The sequence below is a fragment of the Amphiura filiformis genome, chromosome 11 (genome assembly GCF_039555335.1).
Source record: "Amphiura filiformis chromosome 11, Afil_fr2py, whole genome shotgun sequence".
Lineage (NCBI taxonomy): Eukaryota > Metazoa > Echinodermata > Ophiuroidea > Amphilepidida > Amphiuridae > Amphiura > Amphiura filiformis.
Window position 1 is genome coordinate 15,201,506 of NC_092638.1, and position 25,877 is coordinate 15,227,382.

The following is a 25,877-nucleotide window of genomic DNA, read 5'->3' on the forward strand; positions in this document are numbered from 1 at the left end:
TCTCATTTCATCAATGGGCACTTTTAACAAAATGTTATTTATTAGTTTTTCTTCTTTTTCTTCCGTAATTCTTCATCCTCCTACTCAACTTCTTCATATTCTTCATATATCTACGCTTAGCTTTCTCAATCTCTTGGTAGAATGGTAGGCCTTGGCCTTGTATGTAGAAATTCTTGCACGATTCGGTTGCTTCCTTGTGTAACATTGACAATTCAAAGCATTCATTGTCGAAGAAGTAACGAAGATCTTGATTAAGACACGACTCAAGGAAACGGCGAAGTAGCAGGATGTGACTGAGAGGAATGAAAAAAGCACAGTGATTTAGTGCGCTACGCACAGGCACAACGCCTCTAGAGACGTTGATCCACAAGCCTCAGCACACTTTACAGGTTGTCGCTGACCACTACGGCCCCACATAAACAATATTCATTGAGTCAGATATTTTAAGGGAGCACTTCTAGGGAGTACACCCTGTCTAATGTTGTGCCTATTTTTGCATTTTTCTCAAAAATTATAGCGCATTGGTGACAAGTAAGATGTGTATATAATAGGGGCAAGGATTACAACTACTGCACTGGCAATTTTATTTCAACAGAGACAACAGTTGTGGAGTTACAGTCAAAAATGAAGGAAAACCAATATTTGATCAATAAATCAATAACTACTTGCCTTGAGGTGCTGAATTTTCAGTAGAGTATTTGTAGCCCTTGCCCCTATAATATACATACATATCTTACTTGTCACCAATGCGCTATAATTTTTTGAGAAAAATGCAAAAATAGGCACAAAATTGGCCAGGGGTGTAGTACCCCCTTAATTACAGTAATGGATGCAAGTAATTATTTGAAACGAAAGTACCAAGAATTGTCCTTTAAGAAATCCCCTCCTTTTAAGTTCCATTAAGGGCTCTGTCAACCTTTGCAAAGTATTTTTGGTACCTGAGAGTACACAGATACACCAAATTACACGGAATGTCATTCTGATATCAAATAATTTATATTTGTTTGAAATTCGCGATATAGTACAAATTTTATAGCAAATTTTTAATATTGCCATAATTTCTATTCCCATAAAATGTGGTATTATATTGCAAATTTCAAAAGAATAACGATGACACACAAGAAGAATGGTAAATGAGATCCCAAAGCTTGATAACATGTCATTTCCGACCTATTTCGTTTTGATATAATTATTATTGGTCTTAAAGCCTTAATGTACGATCTTTTTTAATTTTTAGATTTTTCTTTTTTTCTTCCAAAATGTAAAGTAGTTAATATGCAATCATTATGAAAGTTCCCAATACATTTGGACGCGAAAAACATTGGAAATTTGCAAAGAAACAACATCATAAACTTTACCTTAAGCACTCGCAATATCTCGCACTTTTTGGATTAGGACGACGAGTGCGGCCTCAGAGTTAGTCTCCTACGCGGCCAGTTTGGTTACGCTCCATCCACATGTGTGGAGGGAGCGTAACCAAATTGGCTTCGTAGGAGACTAAGATTTGCGATCGTTATTATTATGATAATATGTTGGACCAACAGAAAAACATCCCCTTTTATTACAAATAGGGCGAATTTGACAGTTTGCTCACAGATGTAAGTTGGAACATGTGTAAGTATTACAAATATGCCAAAAAATCGGGTTTGAAAAAAATAAAGTTATATTCGGAAAAAAGATCGTACATTAAGGCTTTAACTCACGAACCTTACGACCTATGAAAATATAAATGCGATCATTGGGTTCCGTAACTCATTTCCTATAAGATCAATGTTTTAATATTAAAAAGTACTCTGCAGTTTGTTTCAATTTAAGAGGCTAAACCTGGAAATATATGGCTGCTGCCATCCCAATTCATGCGGGAACAAGGCTGTCGAATTCTAAAACCATGTTTAACACGTGAACATGGTGAACGCAAGACGTCGACTCTGCAACGTTTACACAATATTTATTATACCAGTTGCGATATTTTATAAATATAGGCTTTTATTACCGAGCATATTCTTATTTATCATGTTTGTGTTAGTAAATTATTTAGGCAAAGTATTTTCCTGGAAATCACTAGATGATGTTGTCAATTAGAAATGGAACTTAGTACAAAAAAAAAAAAACGTTTCCAAACATACGTTACAGGAGCAGTAAAGTCCGTCAAAAAATCGTCCACCATGTGATGTAAATCATCCGGCTCCGGCAGTATGTCAGGTGAGTTGCTTCTCTGCAGTCTTTCCATCTCATCACCTGCAAGTATGGAAGAAAGTTTTATAAACAGAGACGCGAACATATAGGAAATGATGCAATACTCTTCTGGCGCATGCAATGGTATTCTATGAATGGCCAAGTGGACCAAAAAACGTGTAAGATTATACGTGTAACCTTACACGTGTAAGATGGCATCTTACGCGTGTAAGATTGCATCTTATACGTGTAAGATCGTATCTTATACGTCTTAGAATCTAGCGGGATGCTTAAATTGACGAATCATATATAAAGAACCCATATTTAAACCCCAAACAACCTATCATCTTACACGTATTCATCTTCGACCAATGAAATCTCACCATAGCATTTCTTATACGCGTAAGAATTGCCTATTAGGGATGGACGGTATTCCGATTTGACTGGTACGACGAGTGTCGAATAATCTCAGCCTCGATATCGATCTGCACCGCGGTAGTTTGCGCAAACGTGATTATTTTAGCATCACCTCTTGAAATGTAATTGATATGAGTATTAATTAACTCCAGATAACTGAAAAAAGTAGCCAAACAGTGAGGTAACTTCCTGACAGAGATTCGTCATAAAATACACGACATTGTAGCGCTCATACAAATTAAGAAAACACCTCGTTTACGATTTTGGTGATGAGCTCTCCTTATCATCGGTACGCTGCCAATAATATCACGTATCGTCCATCACTAAAATCTAAATCTTACACGTATAAGAAGTCGTGGGTGTTACAAATCACAAAACGTCTTTACATATTATTGGTTGAAGTTTGTTACGCGTGAGATGATTGGTTGTTTGTGATTTCTTACTCTGTGATTCGTCAATTCAAAAATCCCGCTTCATTCTTACACGTATAAGATGCAATCTTACGCGTATAAGATGCAACCTTACACGTGTAAGATGCAATCTTACACGTGTAACCTTACACGTTTATCTTACGCGTTTTTTGAACCACTTGGCCATTCATAGTATTCAGGCTATTTCGAAATGATTGGTACCCATCAATTTTGATATTTATTGAAAAGCTTGCCTCTTCCAAATGCAACATTGAATACTCTTAAAATGTCATGAATGTATAGTTTATGACTTGTTGTACAATTAATATACAAATCATTTGGATTATTTACATCTAGGATGGAAACATGAAACCTTACTGCTTTCTCATTGTAGACGAAGCAAAGTTACTCTGAACACTTGGCTTCATCAGACACAAGAAATTTAGTAACCCATGCCATCTTTCCTTCACACCACAAATGCTGTACTCATTTTGGAGTCTTCATATGTCGTGTCCATCCACTGTTATATGAGTAGTCAAGTTAGCTCAATCGATAAGGCGTTCGACTATGGTGCGAGAGGTTGCGGGTTCGAACTCTGGCGGTGCCTTGTACGATTTCGTGGAAAAATTACAAGGAACTTACTGCTAATTGTCTCGTTGTAACCCGTACGAAACTCGGGGAGCTGATCCTGGTTGCGAAGGTTATTTGTGGAATGTGTGCCCTCTTTCAGCGGCAAAGTCCCTGATTTGTTGTTAAATGGTTTATGGAATTATGGGCCGTAGTGGTCAGCGACAACCTGTAAAGTGTGCTGAGGCTTGTGCATAAGTGGCACAGTTGTAATTTTACCCTTTCGCTGTTAACTAAACATATCTCGAGATTAAAACAAGCAAATTGAACAGAACAAACGACATTTGAGAGCTAAGACTACGCCCTTGACGTTCATGTAAGCATCATGTCACAACGGTTATTTTGTTATTGCCATAGAGGGCACTTTTCACTTGCACAATTTTTTTGAGACAGGCTGTAGTAATCCTGATAGGAAAATATGAACTGAATGTGAACTAAATTGGGTTTTGGCCCAGAGACTCCATTTGTATTTCTTGTGTCTCCATCCGACATCTAATTGTACATGTTGTATATGCTCCTACCTGTCCCCTTAATTTCAAGGGCTACCGTTCCACAGATTATCATATCTCATCGTCTGCAGAACATGTACTGACCACCACACCCACCTGTATACAACAGAATACTCACTTGTGGGTAAGCTTTTATAGTAATAAATAATTGGGTGAAGAAAGTTGGCAGCTTCTGCTTCACTTCCAGAACCTGTACCACGATCCAATCTGAAAACATCCTTGCCAGGACCTGGAACAAAAACGCAACATACAATGAACAGACCCGTAGCCAGGATTTATTTGAGGGTACGGAGCTAAAAAAAGTGAATCTTTAGTTATTTTATCCTTCAAAAATGACGGATGTCAAGTTTTTTACAGAAAAAACAGACCTTTTGCGAATGTTTCCTTCTTTGTACGTTATTTAGAGAAAAAAGCGGAACCTTTGTAATTGATGTCGGACTGACTGTTTTGGTATTTGGAAACTTTGTACCCACGGTGTCTTTTATCACACGATTTAGGATTACACATAAAATGGGCAAAAAAAACTAATCATATTTTCATGGCTTAACGTTACTCTATTTTATTGGCGTTCCTTTTAAGTGATGAAAGTGATGTTTTCACATTAGAGAGAGAGGGAGAATAAGATAAATTTCCTTTTTGGAATTTCAGATGCAAGCTGCTTTCATTCCAAACGTAACAGCGCACAGTACTTCGAGTGATTGTAGTGAATCATTCAATAAATTATTGAAATTGGTTGAATTGTATTAACCTTAAATGAATAACAGCATCATATTCTTGACAAGACCTTATCATGTAACACCATAATTTACAAACCAATTTGGTACCTAGTAGCTCTAAACTGATTAAATCTCGTTGAAAACTATTACAAGGAGTTTACCTGAGAAATCATGACCATACTCTAGCGAGACCACAAAAACACTGCTAGCATCATGTCCACAAACCTCTTGAAGTTGGTGCAGCAGTTTAACAGGGAATTCCTCCACATAAACATATTCTGTACCACTGCTAAACAAAATAGTAAAAAATATTAACATGATTATGATACACCATAACAACCGGGCCTGTAGTGTATAGTCCTTCAAGCTAAAGTACAATTGACATTACACAATTATTTCAACTTTCACACCAACATTGCAACCAGTATGACTAGCCTTATTGTGTTTGCTAATATCACTTCTGCTTATTCCGGTACTATATTGCTGAAAAGCATTCAAAGGCAAATGTCACTAATATTACTTTTTTGGTACATGTGATTGTTACCAACAATAAAGTGCGTACATATCGCCAACAATTCTGTATACGGTGTTCGGCTCTCTTGTGACCCCAAATGCTTGTAACCAAATGTTAGTAACAAGAGGGCGTCTATACAAGTTTTAACAGCCTGAATTTGATTTTTTTAAACAGGATAAACATGCTGTTTGAAATTAATTGTTTTTCAGTACTTCCCAAATTTTATGATTGCAAAACAAAAAAAATATTCGGTAGATTAAAGACCACTACATGCTTTGCATATATCATGGCTTCTGATTCTTTGCGTGTGGAAATTCTTTGCGTGCACTTTGCATGAATCGCGGGACAGCCTTACAAAACTGCAATTTTCAACGTTCACCGTGCGTTACCCAGAGCTTTTGCATCAAAGATGCCAATCACAATCTCATTTTATACAGGCAATTAACCATGAACAATCTGTGCGCATAGGCGTAGATCCCGGGGGATGGCGGATAAATCCCCCAATATTTCGCCAAGGGGGTGGTCCATACAAGCATCCCCTCATGTTGCCGCCTGTATGCGGGTTTCTGACCAAATTAACCTCAAATTTGGCCATTTTAGCCCGAAAAGTGCAAACTTCGCGCGAATATATTCCACTTTTACACCTTATTCCGTCAGTTTAGCTTCATTATGGTTATTTTTTCGCGCGCATTTGTGGCATAGACTTATTTTGTCGCCAAAAGGGACTGGATTCACTATACTTCAAGAATTTTTCCGATCTCATCCCCCTAATGTCAAAAAGAAAGCTACACCACTGTCTGTGCGTATGAACCGCACGTACAAATGAAGTCAAATTTTCACACCTCACTGTTGCGGTATTATGCTTTCTCACAAACAAGTTGGACTTTTCTTCGTATGTTTAAACGGACAATTTTTGTACATTTTGTTGCTCACACGTTCATTTCGTAAGGACATAATTTTCAATACTGGATAAATAATCAAACTGCCTCCGTCACAGGAGGATGATTTTGAAACAAAAACGGGTTTGGAAATCGCAATCTCTCTAGTATCTGGATTTACTATATCATAATACTAATTATGGCGTCCGTCCGTCCGTCCGTCCGTACCTCTGTCCGCGCGCTATCGCGTCGCGCGGAGCGCTTTCGCTGAGTCCGCGCGCTATTGCTTCGCGCGGAGCGCTTGCGTTGAGTCCGCGCGCTATCGCGTGCGCGCGGATCGCTTTCGCTTTAGCTTTCGGCAACAATAGGCCTAACAGCATCTCATCGGACCAATAGGCCTATTTTAAACACATATTTCAATACGGAACGCGTGCATAGTAGAACATGACTATTTCCGGGGTCATCCAGAATGGTTAACATTAAAATAATCAGTTATGGTAAGGCATTATAACCCGTTATATAGGCGTTATTGCGTTTACTAATTTCGGGGTATTTTCGGGATACTCCTTGGATCCTCCTATAGGCGCTAGGCCTATAGGCCTATCAGGGAAGGTATATTGGTAACGGGTGTTGGGCAAGAACTGCCCGACCCGAGAACCGCGAAATCTAGTGTTATATATTATTAGGTAATCCCGATATCTCATTGGTCAATTGCGTTGGCGTTCGTGTACGGTATTTTAACTACTTTCCTGCGTGCCCGTAATTACACACAATGAAGTGGCAACATCGACCGCGCCCCAACTACCACATGATATCATCAGGACATACCTCGAATTCAGAAAATTCGATATGTCTGATGTACTCTCATGTCCCACAAAAATAATGTGCAAACGTTGCTCTCCGATAACTTACTTTTTCAAAATGATAACATCAACCAAGATACCAAACATCTGATATATTCCGGAAGCCTCGTTCAGACGTTTGATTATATTGTTGAGCAATTCTGTAATTGGTTGTCTTATGGATGGCCAAGCAACTTGATGGTAACGCCATTCCAGTATTCTATGCAAAACACGAGCTGTAGATTCGTAGAAAAATATAATATAAACTCAACCCAGAAAGTATCGAAACGATTATAGATGGTCAGATATATCGGGAACTGGAATATATAGCAAAAACCTATTTAATTTATATAAAGCGCAGCTTTCTCCTGCGCATTTTGATACCTCTTTTGTTGCACTACGATATCATTTGGTTGAGTTATGGGCGCTTGAGTGGCTTCAAGTCGGATATTGAAAGTTGCACTTAACTTCTATTCAAGCCATTGCCGTAAAAAGTAGAAATTAGCGTGATTTGGGGGGTTTTGCCTCGACCCTACTCCTAACTTTGATACTAACCAGTTTAAGGAAACTCTCCGACACGAACTCATGCAAGTCCTATGCAACTAAACGGTGAAATTATGGTTAGATTTCATACTTAATGCTATATATGCTATAAACAGAGGCACAACTGGATTCGTTTGCAGTGAATCAGTTTACTCTTTCTTCGCATTTATGCCACAAACTTACTTGTATAACGGAATCCATGAATGAACCCGCCAGCTGATTTCCTGAAATCTAGTGAATGTGTATTAGTACCAGCGAAGAATAAACCAGGAACTGAAGCAGCCTCGTAGTCATGCTTGATACGTGGATACTTTGGTGAAACAGCTGAATGAGTTCTGCTACGCCGAGGTGTATGAAATATCTTTACAATTTGACTGAAACAAACACATCACAAAAAGTAATTACTGAAAATAACTCAATATCTATGTATCAAAATGTATTCAAAACTGCTACAACAAATTAAAACCGTTTTTCTTAAAGCTAAATCCATTGTTTTGTTTTAATCAGTCAAGTTAGCTCAATCGATAAGTCGTTCAACTATGGTGCAAGAGGTTGCGAGTTCGAACCCTGGTGGTACCTAGTACGCTCTCGTGGAAAAAAATGAGTTAGCATGAAATTCCCCTGGACTGCTAATTTGTCTCGTTGTAACCCGTATGAAACTCGGGGAGCTGATCCTGGTTGCGAAGGTTATTTGTGGAATGTCTAGGGTGTGCGCTCTTGAAGCAGCAAAGTCCCTGAATTGTTTTTAATGGTTTATGGAATGATGTGGGCCGTAGTATTAAGCGACAACCTGTTAAGCGTGCTGAGGCTTGCGGATTAACGTCTAGGCGTTGTGCCTGTGCGTAGCGCACTATAAATCACTGCGCTTTTTTTTTTTTCCTTTTTTTTTTAAATCAAAGTGTAATACAAGACCAGATTATATTCCAAATGTTAAAATTTAGACAAATGAAGTGGATACCTGCAATATTGTCAAACTAAAAGAGTGACAGGAATTAGTTTATGTCAAACCGTCGGCTGTATTCCATAGTGGCGTATAGTGATTTTTGGTCATTTTTTTTAAAAATTGGCACATATGTTTTTAATGTTCTTTTTCATTTTTCCAAGTCTCATCAGTCAAAACTAGCTAATTAATAAGTAATTAATTAATTAAATGTGTCGTATAGCTACAAAGTGATATTTTGTGTTTTCCATAGTGGCGTAGGCCTATCGACCATACGCCACTTTTTATAAACATTTTATAATTATGAAATATCGGCAAAAATGAAAAACATTGTATGTCATAGTGGCGTACACGTATCGGACCTATACAAACGACGAAAAGTAACGCCATAGGAATTACACGGCGACCGAGGTGGCGTAAGGTTAACGTTAGGTTAGGGTATTGCGTTTTGTTTGTTTTCCATAGTGACGTATAGTTTTGTGCTTTTTATTTTCAGTTTGCCAGCAATAGTATGTATTTATTACATTTAAAAAATATATAACAATAAAATCGAGTTGTAGTTTACTACAGATATTTCACATCATTTACAAAATATAATGAATGTCTGATTTACACAACTCGATTTTAAATTGGCATTTCTTCAAACCCGATTTTCCCGAAAAGTTGTTTATTCGCGGCGCCCCACTATACGCCACTATGGAATACAGACGACAAAACATGTGTTTAATAGCCATCATATTAATTTGGTATATTTTGGATTCTTAACATTTCAAGCATAAGTTAGGCACATCCGTCCATGACATTTTGCCGCTCCATTGGCAAATGATAACGAGAAAATAGGCAGCTAATAACGGCCTTTTCAAAAGCAATATTACAATTTATTTTTGAATCTAAATAACATTCTGCAATCTGTATACTATAATATCTCAAAAACACAAGTTTGATTTGCCTCTTTCTTTTTGTTCCTCATCATATTCGTTCCTCTTTCCTTCTTGTAAATGAAATATGTGGCACACGTTTAGCTTTTTTTATTTAAAAAAAATACTTTGAAATCTTACCTGTCAAATAAATCAAAGTCAAACTTAAATCCAAGGCATTTTATGATCTTATCATATGGATTTCTCAGGGAAAAATTGTCGGGCAACTTAGGCCAAAGGTCAAATATATCTACGTGATCCTCATCATATTCGTAGCGCTCAGTAACATTGAACTTGTTAAAGCTTCCTCCATTTCCTGAGTATGCCGCTTTCTTCATGGCTTCCACATCTTCCGGATCTGCTAGGCCAAGAACAAGTTTGCCATCGTTTCGTTTGACCACCATGAAGTTTGACACATCGCCACCTTCGATTACACCATCCAATGATTTCAGCATATAGGTGTCCAGGAGACCATTGTTTATTGCTCTGTGAGTGTGATAAGCACAAGGGAGTTTCGGACCAAAATAGTGTAAATATTATTTGTGACGTCCTGCTCTCACGAAATGAGGGTAAAGCCGCAAGTTGGTAGTTTCGAGACATCCTGGCTGCTGAGTTTATGTTTTTGATTGCTGTGCACCTACCAGCCAGTGTAGTATGTCCTTTGTGAATGACCCATTGTGCCCCCATTTACAAAGGACATACAGACATACCATTGGCTTGAACAGATGCGTGTGAAACAAAGAACACCAACGCAGCAGCTAGGACGTCTCAAAACTACCAACTTTAGCGACTTTACGCTCATTTCGTGGTTACAGGTCACATTTATAAAAAGGATTGATGGAAATAAACAGTAACAGTCTATAGTAAAATACGAGGGGCGGTCAAAAAATTCGTAGAACTCGGTATGCTACTTTGTCGCACGGTTTTGAGTTTGGTCTCATTTGAAAGCTCCATGAATTCACTGGTACTACCAAAAGTGAATACAGGGTCATCATAGCAATTCCTGCGGATGGTGGTGAAAACTCAAATGAAATTTAACAATGTACAGTTGCTGTAAATGGCAATGAAGTCCTTGATATTCAACAGCAAGGAAATGGTTCTTAGCGTTCAAGCATGGAATGCGTGTCCTTGAAGATTATTCAAGGTCCAAAAGACTTGCTGACGTCACCATTAATGAGATACAGGCTGGTACACTGACATCGGTAATAAATAAAAAACCAAACAAAAAAGATGAGATAGCCACAAAGTTTAACAACTCTGATGAAAGTGTTTAAAATAAAATCAATTAAAATTTGGGTATTCCAGTGTGTCTTCTAGATGGAGGGCCGTGAATCTTCATGCAAAAAAATGATGCCAGTTGACTTAATCGGGTACACACCTGCTATACACCTAGAATAAGGACAGATACAAGTTTCATATGAATTTAGCTAAAGGTGATAAGACATACATTAATCACTGGAATTATGAGTCCATTCAGTGGAAGTACCTGGATCTCCCACCACTAAGAAGATCATCACTCGGTCACATAGGTCAAGGTCTTCATCGCTGCTTTCTGAGATTCAGGGAGAGTCTTGATGACAGATCATTTGCCAAATGAAAGTATAATAATAGGCACATATCATACAATTTTGATTGCAAAATTGAGGCAAGCTATCAAGAAGAAGGTTGATGGTAGGAATGGGCCTGTTCTCGGAGTGTGTCCTCTGCATTATTCTCAGTTTGGCAAGCTGCCATTCACGACAGAGAGATCAGATAACTAAAACAACCATATTGTGGTCTAGACAGGCCCCCAGTTAGCGAAAAATATTTTATAATTTTAAGTCCTACCTTCATTATATCAGGTTTGATGGTGATCAAAACTGGTGAGCCTTCACTGAAGAATGGCTCGTGGAGCAATCGGAAGACTTCCATTTAGATGACATAGAATGTTTTAAGGACAATTGAGATGGGTGCATTAATGTATGCAATGACCACGTTCAAAAGTGATAATTTGGCTAGTACTCTTTCAAGTACCTTGTTCTACGAACTTATTGACCGCCCCTCGTACTTTGCAGCATAAAAAGTTTAAAAGATGTACTTCATTCTACGATTTAACAAATTTTCTGGGGGTAGGTAGATATAAACGCTAAAAGAGATCAAGTACACAAGTGAATGGAAACAAAAATCCGGTGCTTGAACCAACAGGTATGTCAGCTGAGTGCCATCTGTTTTAAGATGAAATCAAAACTCGACCACCGGTTGACCACCGGTTACCGGCGTTTGAACTGCGTTTCATTGTATAGAACAATAGAAACCGGCTCCAATCGGACGGAACCGAGTTTTGATTTCATCCCTGAAGAAACACGCATACCTTAGATCACCAACATAATGTGTCTCCCATGCAAGACGTACTCGATCCCTTCCAACTACATGAATTAAGTTAGTAACCCCCATGATGTGATCCGCAGTCTCAAAGGCTGAATTCCCGTTGCCCAAAATGAGCACAGTCTTCCCATTGTAGTCATTGGTATCCAGTGGCATGTCCTCGTAGCTTTCAGTATATTCTTCACCAATGATAGGTGGGTTGTTAGTTTGGGCTAAACCAGTACAGACTATAAGGTATCTGAAACAAAAGTAATTTTACACCTGCTTGATTCGACAGTATTCATCGACTCCAAAGCATAGACGTAAACCCTGACGTGGAGTGTCGGATGGGGTGCGGCCGTGGGAGTCATTTCTCCCGGGGTATTTCTCTCAATATTTGATGACGGTGGTGGCCCATTGTGGAAGGTTATTATTGTGTATGCCAAAAATTTAGATTTTCTCTCAGTAAATAACACTTTTGCCATGAATATTTACATTTTATATATGCATTCGTTTACAGTGAACATTCAACAGCAATTCAGAGCGTCTCCAGACTTCTCCGTAGTCCACTTGCCCATTTTGCATACTCTGGCTATTACATTTAAGCATAAAACTCTGATTTATATTGATTTGTGTGCAACTGATAGATTTTCACATCTGTATCTGATCATTCCAGTCACCGCACTCCCTCTGTTTGTTAGCTTCCCAAGTGGACTACTGACTTTGCCTTGCGGTTAAGATTTTTAACACGGGACTCTATGGAGAGTTAGGCCAATTTCTGGCCTAACTAAAATTGGCCATGATGTAATGCATCTTTAAATGGATCTGCCTTGTATTTGGTCGCCCATATCTCGCTATGGTTTAAATCTTCCGGGCCCGCGCCATTACCATTAACTACACCGTACATAACTATCTGTGGTATTTGCGGCGCTTGTGTTGACGCGAAAGTTAATCTCTCATCAAACATCTAGCGCGTCTTGTACTATACCATGCTTAGTACTTGTGGTTAATGGACTGATAAACAAGTATGCTTGACAGTGTGTTTTTAGAGAGCAAAGTTCCGGGCAAAGTTCTGCTTAAAATTCAAAGTCCATAGTCGGATTTTCGTGGTTCGCTATCAATAAACTGTTCAGTATTAAAGTGAGCCATTATAAATATGCAAGATAATGTTGCATTCAATTACTTTTATTGTCACTAATCATCTGATATTCTTAATTCTTTATGACCATTTTACTATTGAATGCTTTAATTTTAATAAACATCAGTATAATTTCGAAATGGGTTCATCATGACTAATAATAACATATTTTTAATAAAATTCAACTATGGCATAGTCTAGAGCGTCTCTGGCAGTCATTTCTTCCGGGCCTTTAAACAAAGCTCTGGCCACATGTACGACGCGTCATAAGGCACTCGTCTTCAAGGATTACACACGGACCTCCTTTCCATCCATGTCAACAAAAACATTTCTCCACTGTTCAGAGCCATAATAATTCTACTACCTGATTAACAATTGCTTTATTTACCCCGTATCTATTTCATTTCAACGAGGTCTGCAACAAGGACACTCCTTCAGTACGTAGGCAAGGATTCAGCTTCTCATTCTACTTGGGTGGGGTGAACCAAGTTTATAGTTTTTACCCAAGAAAGCACATCAATTTGGAAGCAGCACAAAATGCAGGCCCTTGATGATGCAGGCTTACAAATAGTAGGGTCAGCTGCAAACACATGTGTCCATTAAATACCCGTACATTACTACATTCTATAAACATTTCGATTAAATTCCAGACAAACCACAGCCAGACCAGAACAACTTTAACATACCTGCAGATAGCTATTTCGTGATTGGTCAACTTTAACATACCTGCAGATATAGTCATTTCGTGATTGGTCAACTTTAACATACCTGCAAATATAACTATTTCGTGATTGGTCGTCCATAATGAAATGTTCTGTCATATCTTCATCACTTGCCACACGTTGAATGTTACCAATATTCGTGTTGTATTGTATGTTGATGTTAAGCTTTTTGGCATAGTCGCTTAGATAGCGGACGTAATCATCTGCATCTGGGAAGAACTCCTTTGAATAGAGTCTGAAAAAGGAGAGAAAAGAGAAAACTATAGAGGGCATTATTGCACACAAATACGGCTGCATGTTTATAGAGAGCTCTTAATACTATACGAAATATGTACTTTTGAGTGCTCGAGTTTCGTATTGGCTCCGGATCATGTGATATTGAGCTGCTAGTTTGTTGGGAACAAGTCCAACAACTCCGGTTATTAAATTATACCCAACAATGCTCAACAACAGCTGCCGATGTGAAACTGCTTGTCACAAACTAACTTATAGCCATGATAGAATCAATAGTATCTGCTAGTTATAGTCCGTCAACTCAGGAGTACAAAGCAAAATGCGCGCATTTACACACGCATTGCACTGAAATAATTATTCTCATAACTCCATTTTCAGAGGTCTATTTACTTTGGGTCTTTTTATCTTTTCAGTTTCCGTAAGTCTATTGTTCAGATACGAAAACGCAAGTGATTCAGTAAGTTTACTGTAATCTGACTTCATTGTTAACTTTGAAGTACCAATCAGCTTATTTCAATAGAGGCAGATGGCTATGTCAATAAAAGCGGGAGAGACAAGACCGATGTTTTAATGGTCTAGCGCCCTCTCGTCTTTGCATTGCTAAATTGATCTACATTAATTTGACACTAAACGTTGAAAATAAGCCCTTAAATCACAAAAGGTCCGCTTATGAGCCTGTCGCGCCCTAATGCACTTGTGCAGGGCCATAGTGTCGGCCTCCCCTCGTATCAATGTGTCTATCTTCCTATTTTGCCTCCCCCCCCCGTGATCAGTCTCCCCACTCCCTCCCCGGTCCCTACTCTCTCCTCTGGAGCTTTCTCTTTCTAGTCTTTCCGTCTCTTCCTCTCCTCTCTTTCTTCCTCACCCCTCCCACTCTCACCTGTTCAGTTTCAAGTATCTCCCTCCCTTCCCCTCCCTTGCGAAATTTATCAGTATAATCCATGACTGAAAATAAGCTCTGCAAAAATAAACATTTAAAATAAACCCGAGTCTTGCATATAGGCCCAACCAATTATCAGATTAGCTTGCCATTGGTACGAATAAATAGAATACATTATCTTTGCTCCAATGCAATTCTTTTGTATTGCATTTCAATATAAACATGATAAAACATGACTACCAAATCACCACTTGTCCGCGCCTCATTGGGAGATATTTGACTATTTCAGACGCTCGTTTCATCGCCAATATGAAAGACTTTTGCTTATAACTTGGCAACATGGTTAGTATATATATATATTTCAATGCAAGACAATTTTTACGAGGCACTTACGTCTAGGCGTAAGTGCATATACACCAACCTCAAGTCAATTGAAGCCGTACAATTTACCGCGAATTTAGGAGCGTAAAATTTAGACTCTTTTTTTGTCTAGATTAGCACCCAACTCAAGGTTTTATGTAAAAAATCAAAATAACTTACCAAAACGAAAACTGAAATTCACGAGCTTCAAATTTTCAGTAACTAACAAAAGGCTAGAATAAAAGATTGGTCACCCCTGGGAGACTACCACTTCAGAATAACAATGACTTACAAAAACTGATACGGATACGGAAACAGAAACTGAAAAGATAAAACGACTGTTTGTACTTCTGAGTTGACAGACTATAGCATGCCTATTACCAATAGGAGACACCCTCTCCATGGCCGGCCATCCCACATCCACCTATAAAGTAAAGGAATGGTCGAGAAATTTCACGATTGAAAATCTTTGGTAACCCTGTTACTAGCCTGTTAAGATCCAGGAAGAGCACATCCACGACAACTAAAGAACCGACGGAGAGACTAAGCAACATCCAGACCCGGGCATCCAGAGGTCAAAAAATGCATGGGAATATCATCAGCCGAACTCCGGACACAACGGTAAAGATGGCAATATCACATTTACCTCCACACTGGGTTGGTCGCTCGAAAGTGTCAATGATTTCTACACCACACTGACTCTACAATCTCTAAATATTGACGGGGATTGTTGCACGAAACATTAAACAACGCATCGCATACTACTTGAAAAATCCTGTTCCCACTGAGGACCTGGCCCTCAGAATTATGTTGGTAGAGGATGAATTTCATTTAGTTTCAGTAAAAGAAACGATAAGAAAGGTCTTACTTCCACGCGTCGTCTGCGTGGTTTACTTCGCGAGGTTGCCGAAGTAAACCACGCAGACGCGTAAACCACGCAAACGCGCCGGACGCGTGTTGTTAATCGGTGATGAACAACGGTGAAACATGATGAATCCCTTTCCATAACGAAAACAAGCTAAAGATCGTATAATTCGCATGATTATTTCATGAGGAATGTCAGTTAGGCCTAATCATTGACAGTCAGCCTTACAAAAAGATCGATGATTTCTGTTGATAGCAGCAATAAAACTGAATAAAACGGCAATCTTTATCCGATACTTCCAAAATACTGAATTTAACTTGTAAGCGTGATACGCATACAGATTCCAGACATGACGAATTTTACTCGCTCACGCGTAACGCGGATGCGCGCTTGCGTATACGCTAACTGTAAAAGTGTTGATTCATCACGGATTAACAACGGTTGGCTCCTGTACAAAAGTATAGGAAGAGTTGTTGAAATAACTAGGCTATAGTACATACTTACTTCATTTGCAGACTGTTATCATCACTAATCAATGAGTTCCAATCGTGTCGTAAATTGAACTCCTTGTTCGTCTTTCCTGTGTGAAACTTGTTGATGCTGATCAATTTTCTGTGTCTTGGATATTTCACAAAGAATGCCCCGCTGGTATTGGCACGTTCAAATATGATATAATCGCGATTGGCCCGCTGTAGGAAATACCCCATCTGTAAACCACTGGGACCTGCTCCTATGATGCAGTAATCTTTTCTTGGGGTTGTAGTTGGAAAGTCTCTGGCAAGATTTGGGGAATCATGTGCATTATTTACAGCGTCGCTGGTAAGAGAAGCTGAGATAACACAATGCAGAATGCAAAGAATAACTAGCGGGAGACGAAATAAATGCAGGGCCATGATGATTTAAATACGTATGTAGAAATGTGGTGTTGAATCTATGGAATCTAGTTGTTGACAACGTTCTGCTCCACCTATTTCGTTGTTTAATGGCCGCCACGTTTTAAAAGTGACCTATTGATACAAATGAATGTGATAGATACGCAAATTATTTATAATTATATTATTTACAAAGAGAAAGGAAAAAATCACCATCAATCTCAAAGACAAGGGTAACATTATATTGCGAAAACAAAAGGCGCAAATGCATAGATACGACAAAGAAAAACACCCAACGTCAACATGTGGGTACAGAAAATTGTATCTCCACACACCAGTGTTGATGCTGACTTGGTTCTCCGATTTCATGAAGTTACTTTTTTCTATATGTGTTTGGCATATCAAATCCTTGGTCTTAAAGTGCTTGGTTGCTATGATGCAGTGTAATTTGTTCAGCATTTGTTGATTGGAATTCCCGTAGAATGTTTCTATCTACATCCTAATGTCGTCGACAATTGCGTATTAACTCCCTATTTCAGTTCGGGGGCACTCATAATTCACGGACGTCTCTGATATCAAATACTCTTGAAGCGTCATGTCACATAACAGTATCATATTTTTCAGAGACGTCTCATAAATCACATACTCCCTAGTTTCAAAACCCAGTCACAAACGATATTAGTAATTTTGGTGAACGTGCCAGCGCAGTTATCAGGGTTGTAGCTAGCCCAATTTGAGTGCCTGCTAATTTTACTATCCAATTCATGAATTAGAGTGCAGACTCGGGTACTCTTGGGATTTTTTTACTTCAAAACATTTGATTTTGTCCATTGCAATCTAAGTGTGTTCTGGGACCATTTGTCAGAATTTGCACAGATAGATATGTTTGCACAGGTAGATATTTGCTAAACATAGGAAAGCTTATTCTAATACACTCAGCTAGCTTCGTTCCGATGTGCTGCATCGAGTGCCCAGCTGTCAACAAAGCTCGACGTATGTGATATCACAGACCCCCGTATGTGAAATCACTGACCCGTCTTTGAAATCAGAGACGTCCGTGAATTACGAGTGCCCCCCTTATATATTAAGCCTTAAAAATGGACGGACCACCGTCAGCACATTGACGACTGGAAAAGAAAATGAGAAAAACTAAAGAATGTACACTCTTCAAAACACTCAACTTGAGTAAAATCTCATACCTCAACCAATTGAGTAGAAAATTACTCACTTTGAGTAAATAATACCCAACATTGAGTTCATATTTAATAATACCCTCAATGTCGAATACTATTTATCAATATAGTCTCAATGTCAGACATTATTTCCTCAATTTGTTGAGTTGTGAACTTTTTACTCAAGTTATTTTAAGAGTGAATCTAATGTCTATAATGGCTGACAGATATCTGGGGTCTAATAAAGGACGATCTAATAAATGACAACTTCACAGCAGACGCAAAACGTTTTTAAAATGTTTTAAATATGTTATAAATATTTGAGCTTTTGGTAATGGTAAAAACATTTTAATAACATTTTGATAACATTTAAAAATGTCTGGGTTATATAAAGGTCATGAAAACGTTTTTTTATTTTAAAAGATTTTATATGAAAACACACTACAAAAACATTTTAAAATGTTTTCAAAACGTTATTGTAAACATTTATTGCCGTATAAGTATATATCTCCTCCTTATGGTAGCTCAGAAGATGAAGATGAAGATAGCCAAACAGACAGAGGGGACAATAATCTGCCTCATGTCTAATCTACCACAAGAATTCACGGTTGTTTGATGACATGAAGATATGTATTCATTTTAAGCAAATATGAATACTGATGGCGCTATTTATCCTAAATCTTGTTTGCATCTTTACAAGGGGTAGACATTTGTATAATAGTCCGGCTGCAAACTATTGTTTTATTTGGTTAGATGGTTTTGCCAGTTAAAGTGTTTTTCTTTGCTGATTATTAATCTATAGGTGGTACAAAATGAGATTATGGGGGATGTAGAATTGTCACCCCTGGGCAATCCAAGATTTCCAAGGTCAAAGTTTATACAGGGGGTCAAAATTCAAAATTGCACAGTTTTTTAAAACCCATACCAAATTGGTCCTCTGATCCTCAGGATTCAGAAAAAGTATAGTTTGACCCACCTCCGACTTATCGTTTCGGAGTTATAAGCCAAAAGGTCAAAGGTTAACTTTGAAGAAGCACAGGGGCTGAAAGAGATACAATGCTCCAATTGTGATGAAAATGGTCTTAAATTGTTGGCACTGTTATCTCAATCGAATAAAGAATAGTTATAACCCACTGTAATGACTTGTTTCCTAGGTAAGCATTCAGAGAAGTACCAGTAGGTCAATATCAGTAGGACTCAATTGACAATGGCATATTTTGATGTGTTACCATGGCAACAAGTCATTCTTGGTAGTTCAAACTATTCATTATTCTAGTTGTGGTACAGAAAGACCAATTTGAGACCATTTTCAGCAAAATTGGAGCATTTTTCAATTTCAACCCCTGTGGAGTTCTCTATTTAACCTTTGACCTCTTTGCTTATAACTCCACAACGACAAGTCGTAGGTATGTGAAACTATATATTTTCTGAATCCTTATGGCAAGAGGAATAATTTGACATAAGTTTGGACAACATTGGACAAGTTTATAATTTTGACCCCTGTATAAACTTTGACCTTGGATATCTCGAATTGCCCAGGGGTGACAATTTTACATCCCTCGGAATCTCATTTTGTACCACCCATAGAACAATAATCCAGAAACAAAAACACTTTAACTGGCAAAACCAACCTACCTTGGTCTGCCACCGGACTATAATGGTATAAAAACATAAAAATGAGTAATATATAGCAAGGAAATTTTGAAACTACCTTTTATCATGGAATGATTGGAATGATTTATCTTATTGGGCTAAATTAAATTTTAAATATATGTAAATAGCGCCCTCAATTTGCATACAAATATACAGTTTATAGAATGAAAATTACCATAAAAAGGCAGAAAAGATGACAATTTTGTTAAAGAAGAGAAAATCTAAGTTAAAAATAGTTAAAAAACATATTTGTATATTAGTGTGATAGCTGTTGCTGTTGGTATTGGAAAGGTCTAGAATTGAAAATTATGTCATGTTTTGTTAGAAAAATTAATAAATGATCACATCAAACAACCGTAAATTGTCTACCAATAATAGAATGGGCAGTACTCTGGCGGATGTCTAATCTACCACAAGAATGGCCCACCAATAATGAATACAGAAGGGACAATAATATTATTTGAAGATGTCAAAACCACAAGAATTGTCTACCAATAATGAAGACAAAAGGGACAATAGTATAGCGGATGTCTATTCTACCACAAGAATGGCCTACCAATAATGAAGACGGAAGGGACAATAATCTAGCGGATGTCTAATTTACCACAAGAATGGTCTACCAACACTGCAAATCCCTGGCTGTTTAAACATTTTAGGCGTTTAGCCAATTTTTATTATTATTATTTTCTACATGTACCTTTTCAGGAAAAGGTTTCATATTTTGAAACCAATTCTCCTACACATCACAAGTCCAAAATAATATCAACGCCGTCCGTCCCTTTGAATTTGTATCTAAACGCATCTTAAATACGTATATCCGTCCTAAATACTCAAAATGCTACCGGTTAGCTCAGCTACATGTTTAGATATCAATTTTCAACCTTTATAATATTAACACAAGCTAAATCTAATGTCTAATCTGCCACAAGAAGAACCAATAATGAAGACAGAAGGGACGATTATCTGGCGGATGTCTATTCTACCACAAGAATCTGGCGGATGTCTATTCTACCACAAGAATGGCCTACCAATAATGAAGACATAAGGGACGATTATCTGGCGGATGTCTATTCTACCACAAGAATGGCCTACCAATAATGCAGACAGAAGGGACAATAATCTGGCGGATGTCTAATCTACCACAAGAATGGCCTACCAATAATGAAGACATAAGGGACGATAATCTGGCGGATGTCTAATCTACCACAAGAATTGCCTACCAATAATGAAGACAGAAGGGACAATAATCTGGCGGATGTCTAATCTGCCACAAGAATGACCTACCAATAATGAAGACATAAGGGACAATAATCTGGCGGATGTCTATTCTACCACAAGAATGGCCTACCCAATAATGAAGACAGAAGGGACGATTATCTGGCGGATGTCTAATCTGCCACCCACCAGAATGGCCTACCAATAATAAAGACATAAGGGACGATTATCTCGCGGATGTCTATTCTACCACAAGAATGGCCTACCAATAATGAAGACATAAGGGACAATAATCTGGCGGATGTCTATTCTACCACAAGAATGGCCTACCCAATAATGAAGACAGAAGGGACGATTATCTGGCGGATGTCTAATCTGCCACCCACAAGAATGGCCTACCAATAATAAAGACATAAGGGACGATTATCTCGCGGATGTCTATTCTACCACAAGAATGGCCTACCAATAATGAAGACATAAGGGACAATAATCTGGCGGATGTCTATTCTACCACAAGAATGGCCTACCCAATAATGAAGACAGAAGGGACGATTATCTGGCGGATGTCTAATCTGCCACAAGAATGGCCTACCAATAATGAAGACATAAGGGACGATTATCTGGCGGATGTCTATTCTACCACAAGAATGGCCTACCAATAATGAAGACATAAGGGACAATAATCTGGCGGATGTCTATTCTACCACAAGAATGGCCTACCCAATAATGAAGACAGAAGGGACGATTATCAGGCGGATGTCTAATCTGCCACAAGAATGGCCTACCAATAATGAAGACATAAGGGACGATTATCTGGCGGATGTCTATTCTACCACAAGAATGGCCTACCAATAATGAAGACATAAGGGACAATAATCTGGCGGATGTCTATTCTGCCACAAGAATGGCCTACCAATAATGAAGACAGAAGGGACGATTATCTGGCGGATGTCTATTCTACCATAAGAATGGCCTACCAATAATGAAGACATAAGGGACAATAATAAATCTGGCGGATGTCTATTCTACCACAAGAATGGCCTACCAATAATGAAGACAGAAGGGACGATTATCTGGCGGATGTCTATTCTACCACAAGAATTGCCTACCAATAATGAAGACAGAAGGGACGATTATCTGGCGGATGTCTATTCTACCACAAGAATGGCCTACCAATAATGAAGACAGAAGGGACAATAATCTGGCGGATGTCTATTCTACCACAAGAATGGCCTACCAATAATGAAGACAGAAGGGACGATTATCTGGCGGATGTCTATTCTACCACAAGAATTGCCTACCAATAATGAAGACAGAAGGGACGATTATCTGGCGGATGTCTATTCTACCACAATAATGGCCTACCAATAATGAAGACAGAAGGGACGATTATCTGGCGGATGTCTATTCTACTACAAGAATGGCCTACCAATAATGAAAACACAAGGGACAATAATCTGGCGGATGTCTATTCTACCACAAGAATGGCCTACCAATAATGAAGATGGAAGAGACAATAATGCAAGTTATTCCCTCGTTTAAGTTCTACTGCTTTCTTTACTCAAATTAAAATATTTATTACATACAGTACCGCATCGGCGATTAATAAATACTTACCGTCGTTTTACCTTTTCAGTTTCTGTTTCCGTATCCGTATCCGTTTTCGTAAGTCAATGTTATTCTGAAGTGGTAGCCTCCCCGTCTTTTTTCAGTTACTAATAATTTGAAGCAAATGAATTTCAGTTTTCGTTTTGGTAAGTTATGGTAATTTCTGACATGAAACTTTGAGATGAGAGGGTTGGTGCTAATCTAGACAAAAGAAGAGTCAACATTTTACGGCCCTAAATTCGCGGTTAGTTGTACAGCTAGCCGCTTCAATTGACTTGCGTTTGGTGTATATCCACTTACGCCTAGGCTTGAGTGGCTCGTAAAAATAGTCTAGCATTAAAATATATACTAACCATGTTGCCAAGTTATAAGCAAAAGTCTTTCATATTGGCGATGAAACGAGCGTCTGAAATAGCCAAATATATTCCAATGAGGCGCGTACAAGTGGCGATTTGGTAATCATGTTTTGAAGTGAATAACAAAAGAATTGCATTGGAGCAAAGATATTTATTCTATTCATTCGTAACAATGGCAAGCTAATCTGATAATTGATTAGGCCTATATGCAAGACTCGAGTTTATTTTAAATGTTTATTTTTGCAGAGCTTATTTTCAGTCATGGATCATACTGAAAATTTTCGCAAAGAGGGAGGGGGATACTTGAGACTGAACAAGTGAGTGGGAGGGGACGAGGAAGAAAGAGAGGAGAGGGAGAGACGGAAAGAGAAGGGACCGGGGAGGGAGTGGGAAGACTGATCATTCGGAGGGGGGAGGAGGAATCAAAACAGGGAGGTAGACATTGATACGATTTAAGGGCTTATTTTCAACGTTTTTACAGAAAAAGGTGGACCTTTTCATTCGAATTGGCGTTTTGTCATATTAATGTGAATCAATTTAACAACACAAGAGGGCGCTAGACCATTAAAAACACCAGTGTTCCATAATCTATTCTCTCCCGCCTTTATAGACACAGGCATTCACCTCTGTTGATTGATACTTCAAAGTTAACAATGAAGTCAAATTACAGTAAACTTACTTAATCCCTTGCGTTTTCGTAACAATACACTTACGGAGACTGAAAAGATAAAACGACCCTTAGATTGGAATGTTCCATGACTGTGTCCTCTAAGCTTACTTGAATTCAGCTATCACTGGTCAGCGTTTGGTGACCATAGGCGTAGATCAGGGGTTAACCCCCACCCCACCACAATATTTTGACAGGGAGGGATGTTCCATACAATCATCCCCATTGTGGACGTCTGTGCCTGTATGTGGGTTTCTAAATATGGGTTGCAGATTTATTCCATGCCACTTTTGCACCATATTTCAACAGTTTACCATTAACTTATTCTGTCACCAAAGGGTGCTGGATTCTCACTATACTTCAAGATTTTTTTCCAATCCCATCCCCCATGCACCCCGCACTTATCATCGACCAACATGGCCAACTTGACGTGCCTACCTTCTGGATGCATACAGACTTACCAATGCGACCGCGAACATCGCGATCGCGCAAATACATAATAATATGGAAAAAGGAAAGATATAGAATACAAGAAACAAGGGGAGAGAAAAAATATGAAAAACAGAGAGAGGGGCATAAGCAAATTGACTCTGGCAACGTTGCGAAATTTATGACTTCCACTCCACCCCATCTTTTCCAGTCTAGAGCCAGTGCCTTTTTGATGACAAGCAACCCGACCAAATAATTTTTCACCCTGATGTGGCAGTGACGTCAGGACCGACATTTTATTGGGCGTGGCTTTAAATCGCTAGCGTTCGATCAAAGCTCTGGCATACATACGCATGCGCTTAAAGTTACTACTACATCAGGATGAAAATTAGTATACACCACATTTTCACCGTTTTTAAACCAATTCTTTACCGACTGTTATAATAATAGATTTCCCGTGTGAATTTTGTCGCCGTGTCTTCCCTGCACAAATACACACGAATATACACTATAAGCCGATTTATAGATGAATAGGTATGATTTTATTTCTCAGAATTATAACATTAAACCGCATGATTTCATCTTTTTTAATCTTTGTCTTTTTAATCTAATTATAATAGATATACATATGTTTTTTCTACATATCCTTTAAAGTTTGAAATGAAATAAGTGCAGCTATTCAGAAGTGCAGCTTTCCAATCCTGATTCTGCATAACCTTCATCAGTATAACAATAATAGCCATCATCATGGAACTCGCATGGGCTGTAGCAGTCGTTGCCTGCATCTGAGCGGCCATAGATTTTGGCTCGACGCTGCAGCTGAGAAAGGGCCGGATGTCCATATGCATCTACGTTGACTTGCCAAGGCAGTGCAACCAACATCATTATTGCCAACATCAGCAGAACGTTTTGTGAAAGTACAGCCATGCTGAAACGCAATTAAAATGTAGGAATCATGCTATTAATTACATGGAAGATATTGATATACTAAGTGAATTCCACATCAAACAATTAGACTAGAGCGGCAGGGTTGGGGAAGTGGTGCGTTTTACTGTACGCGCTCTGCTTGATCATTGTTATTGGAAATGTGCGCAAAACGTTCTGCAGGTGTTGGATATGATGATTTTCTTTAGTTCAATTCAGTTCTATGTCATCACATTACAGTTATGTAAGTAATTACCAGACGACGGTGGACTAAATTATTCACTGTGGCAACAGCCAATATCGTAAACAAAACAGACAATATGACGGCAACACTGCCTGGACATTGGACGCCCCGTGTCGAGTTGTGTTTTTAGCTCTATTGGCCCCGTTACAGAAAAAAAATGCACAAAATATATTTCTCAGTGAATGTATAAATTTTCACATAAAAATAAATATTTTTGGATTCAAAATGAATGTGAAGAAAAAAAATTATAGCCGGGAGTGAGCGGGACTCGATCTCAGGACCCTGTGCACCGCAGGCGACAACTGTTACCATTACACCACGCTAACCGTGATACACAATGGGGGAAATTTTAGGTATATATCATAAACATAGCGTGCGTTATTCATACAAAACATTCAAAAAACAGTACTTACAATGAGGTTCACTGGCGAACCTCAACGGATTTAGACTGATAAAATAGTGCTTAATAACATACGTACAGTTTTGGAATAATTTGAGACATTTTTGTGTTTACGTGTAAAACCAATGACGACGTCAAAATTCAGCCAATCTTGGCCGGCCCCCCTGGTAATTACAATGATTATAAAACCTATAGGATGCTAAGTGCATAAATCATAAAACACGCCAACAAATCAAATTTTGGTTGTTGTTTTTGGAGTTAACCGGTGGAGTCCATCAGAATAAAAAAGATAAGAACTGCTGAAAAA

The 25,877-nt window shown here is 38.5% G+C and overlaps 1 protein-coding gene across 1 annotated transcript; it reads right to left on the minus strand.

Moving 5' to 3' along the window:
• Positions 1 to 16,923, minus strand: LOC140163505 (FAD-dependent oxidoreductase domain-containing protein 2-like). The gene is made up of 11 exons (XM_072186818.1): positions 16,535 to 16,923; positions 13,738 to 13,926; positions 11,839 to 12,090; positions 9,836 to 9,974; positions 9,630 to 9,748; positions 7,815 to 8,005; positions 7,159 to 7,324; positions 5,016 to 5,143; positions 4,257 to 4,367; positions 2,127 to 2,238; positions 1 to 293 (listed from the first exon to the last, which is right to left on the minus strand). The coding sequence occupies exons 1-11, from the start codon at positions 16,921 to 16,923 to the stop codon at positions 35 to 37; spliced, it is 2,055 nt and encodes a 684-aa protein (XP_072042919.1). The 3' UTR covers positions 1 to 34.
• Positions 16,924 to 25,877: the final 8,954 nt, after the last annotated feature.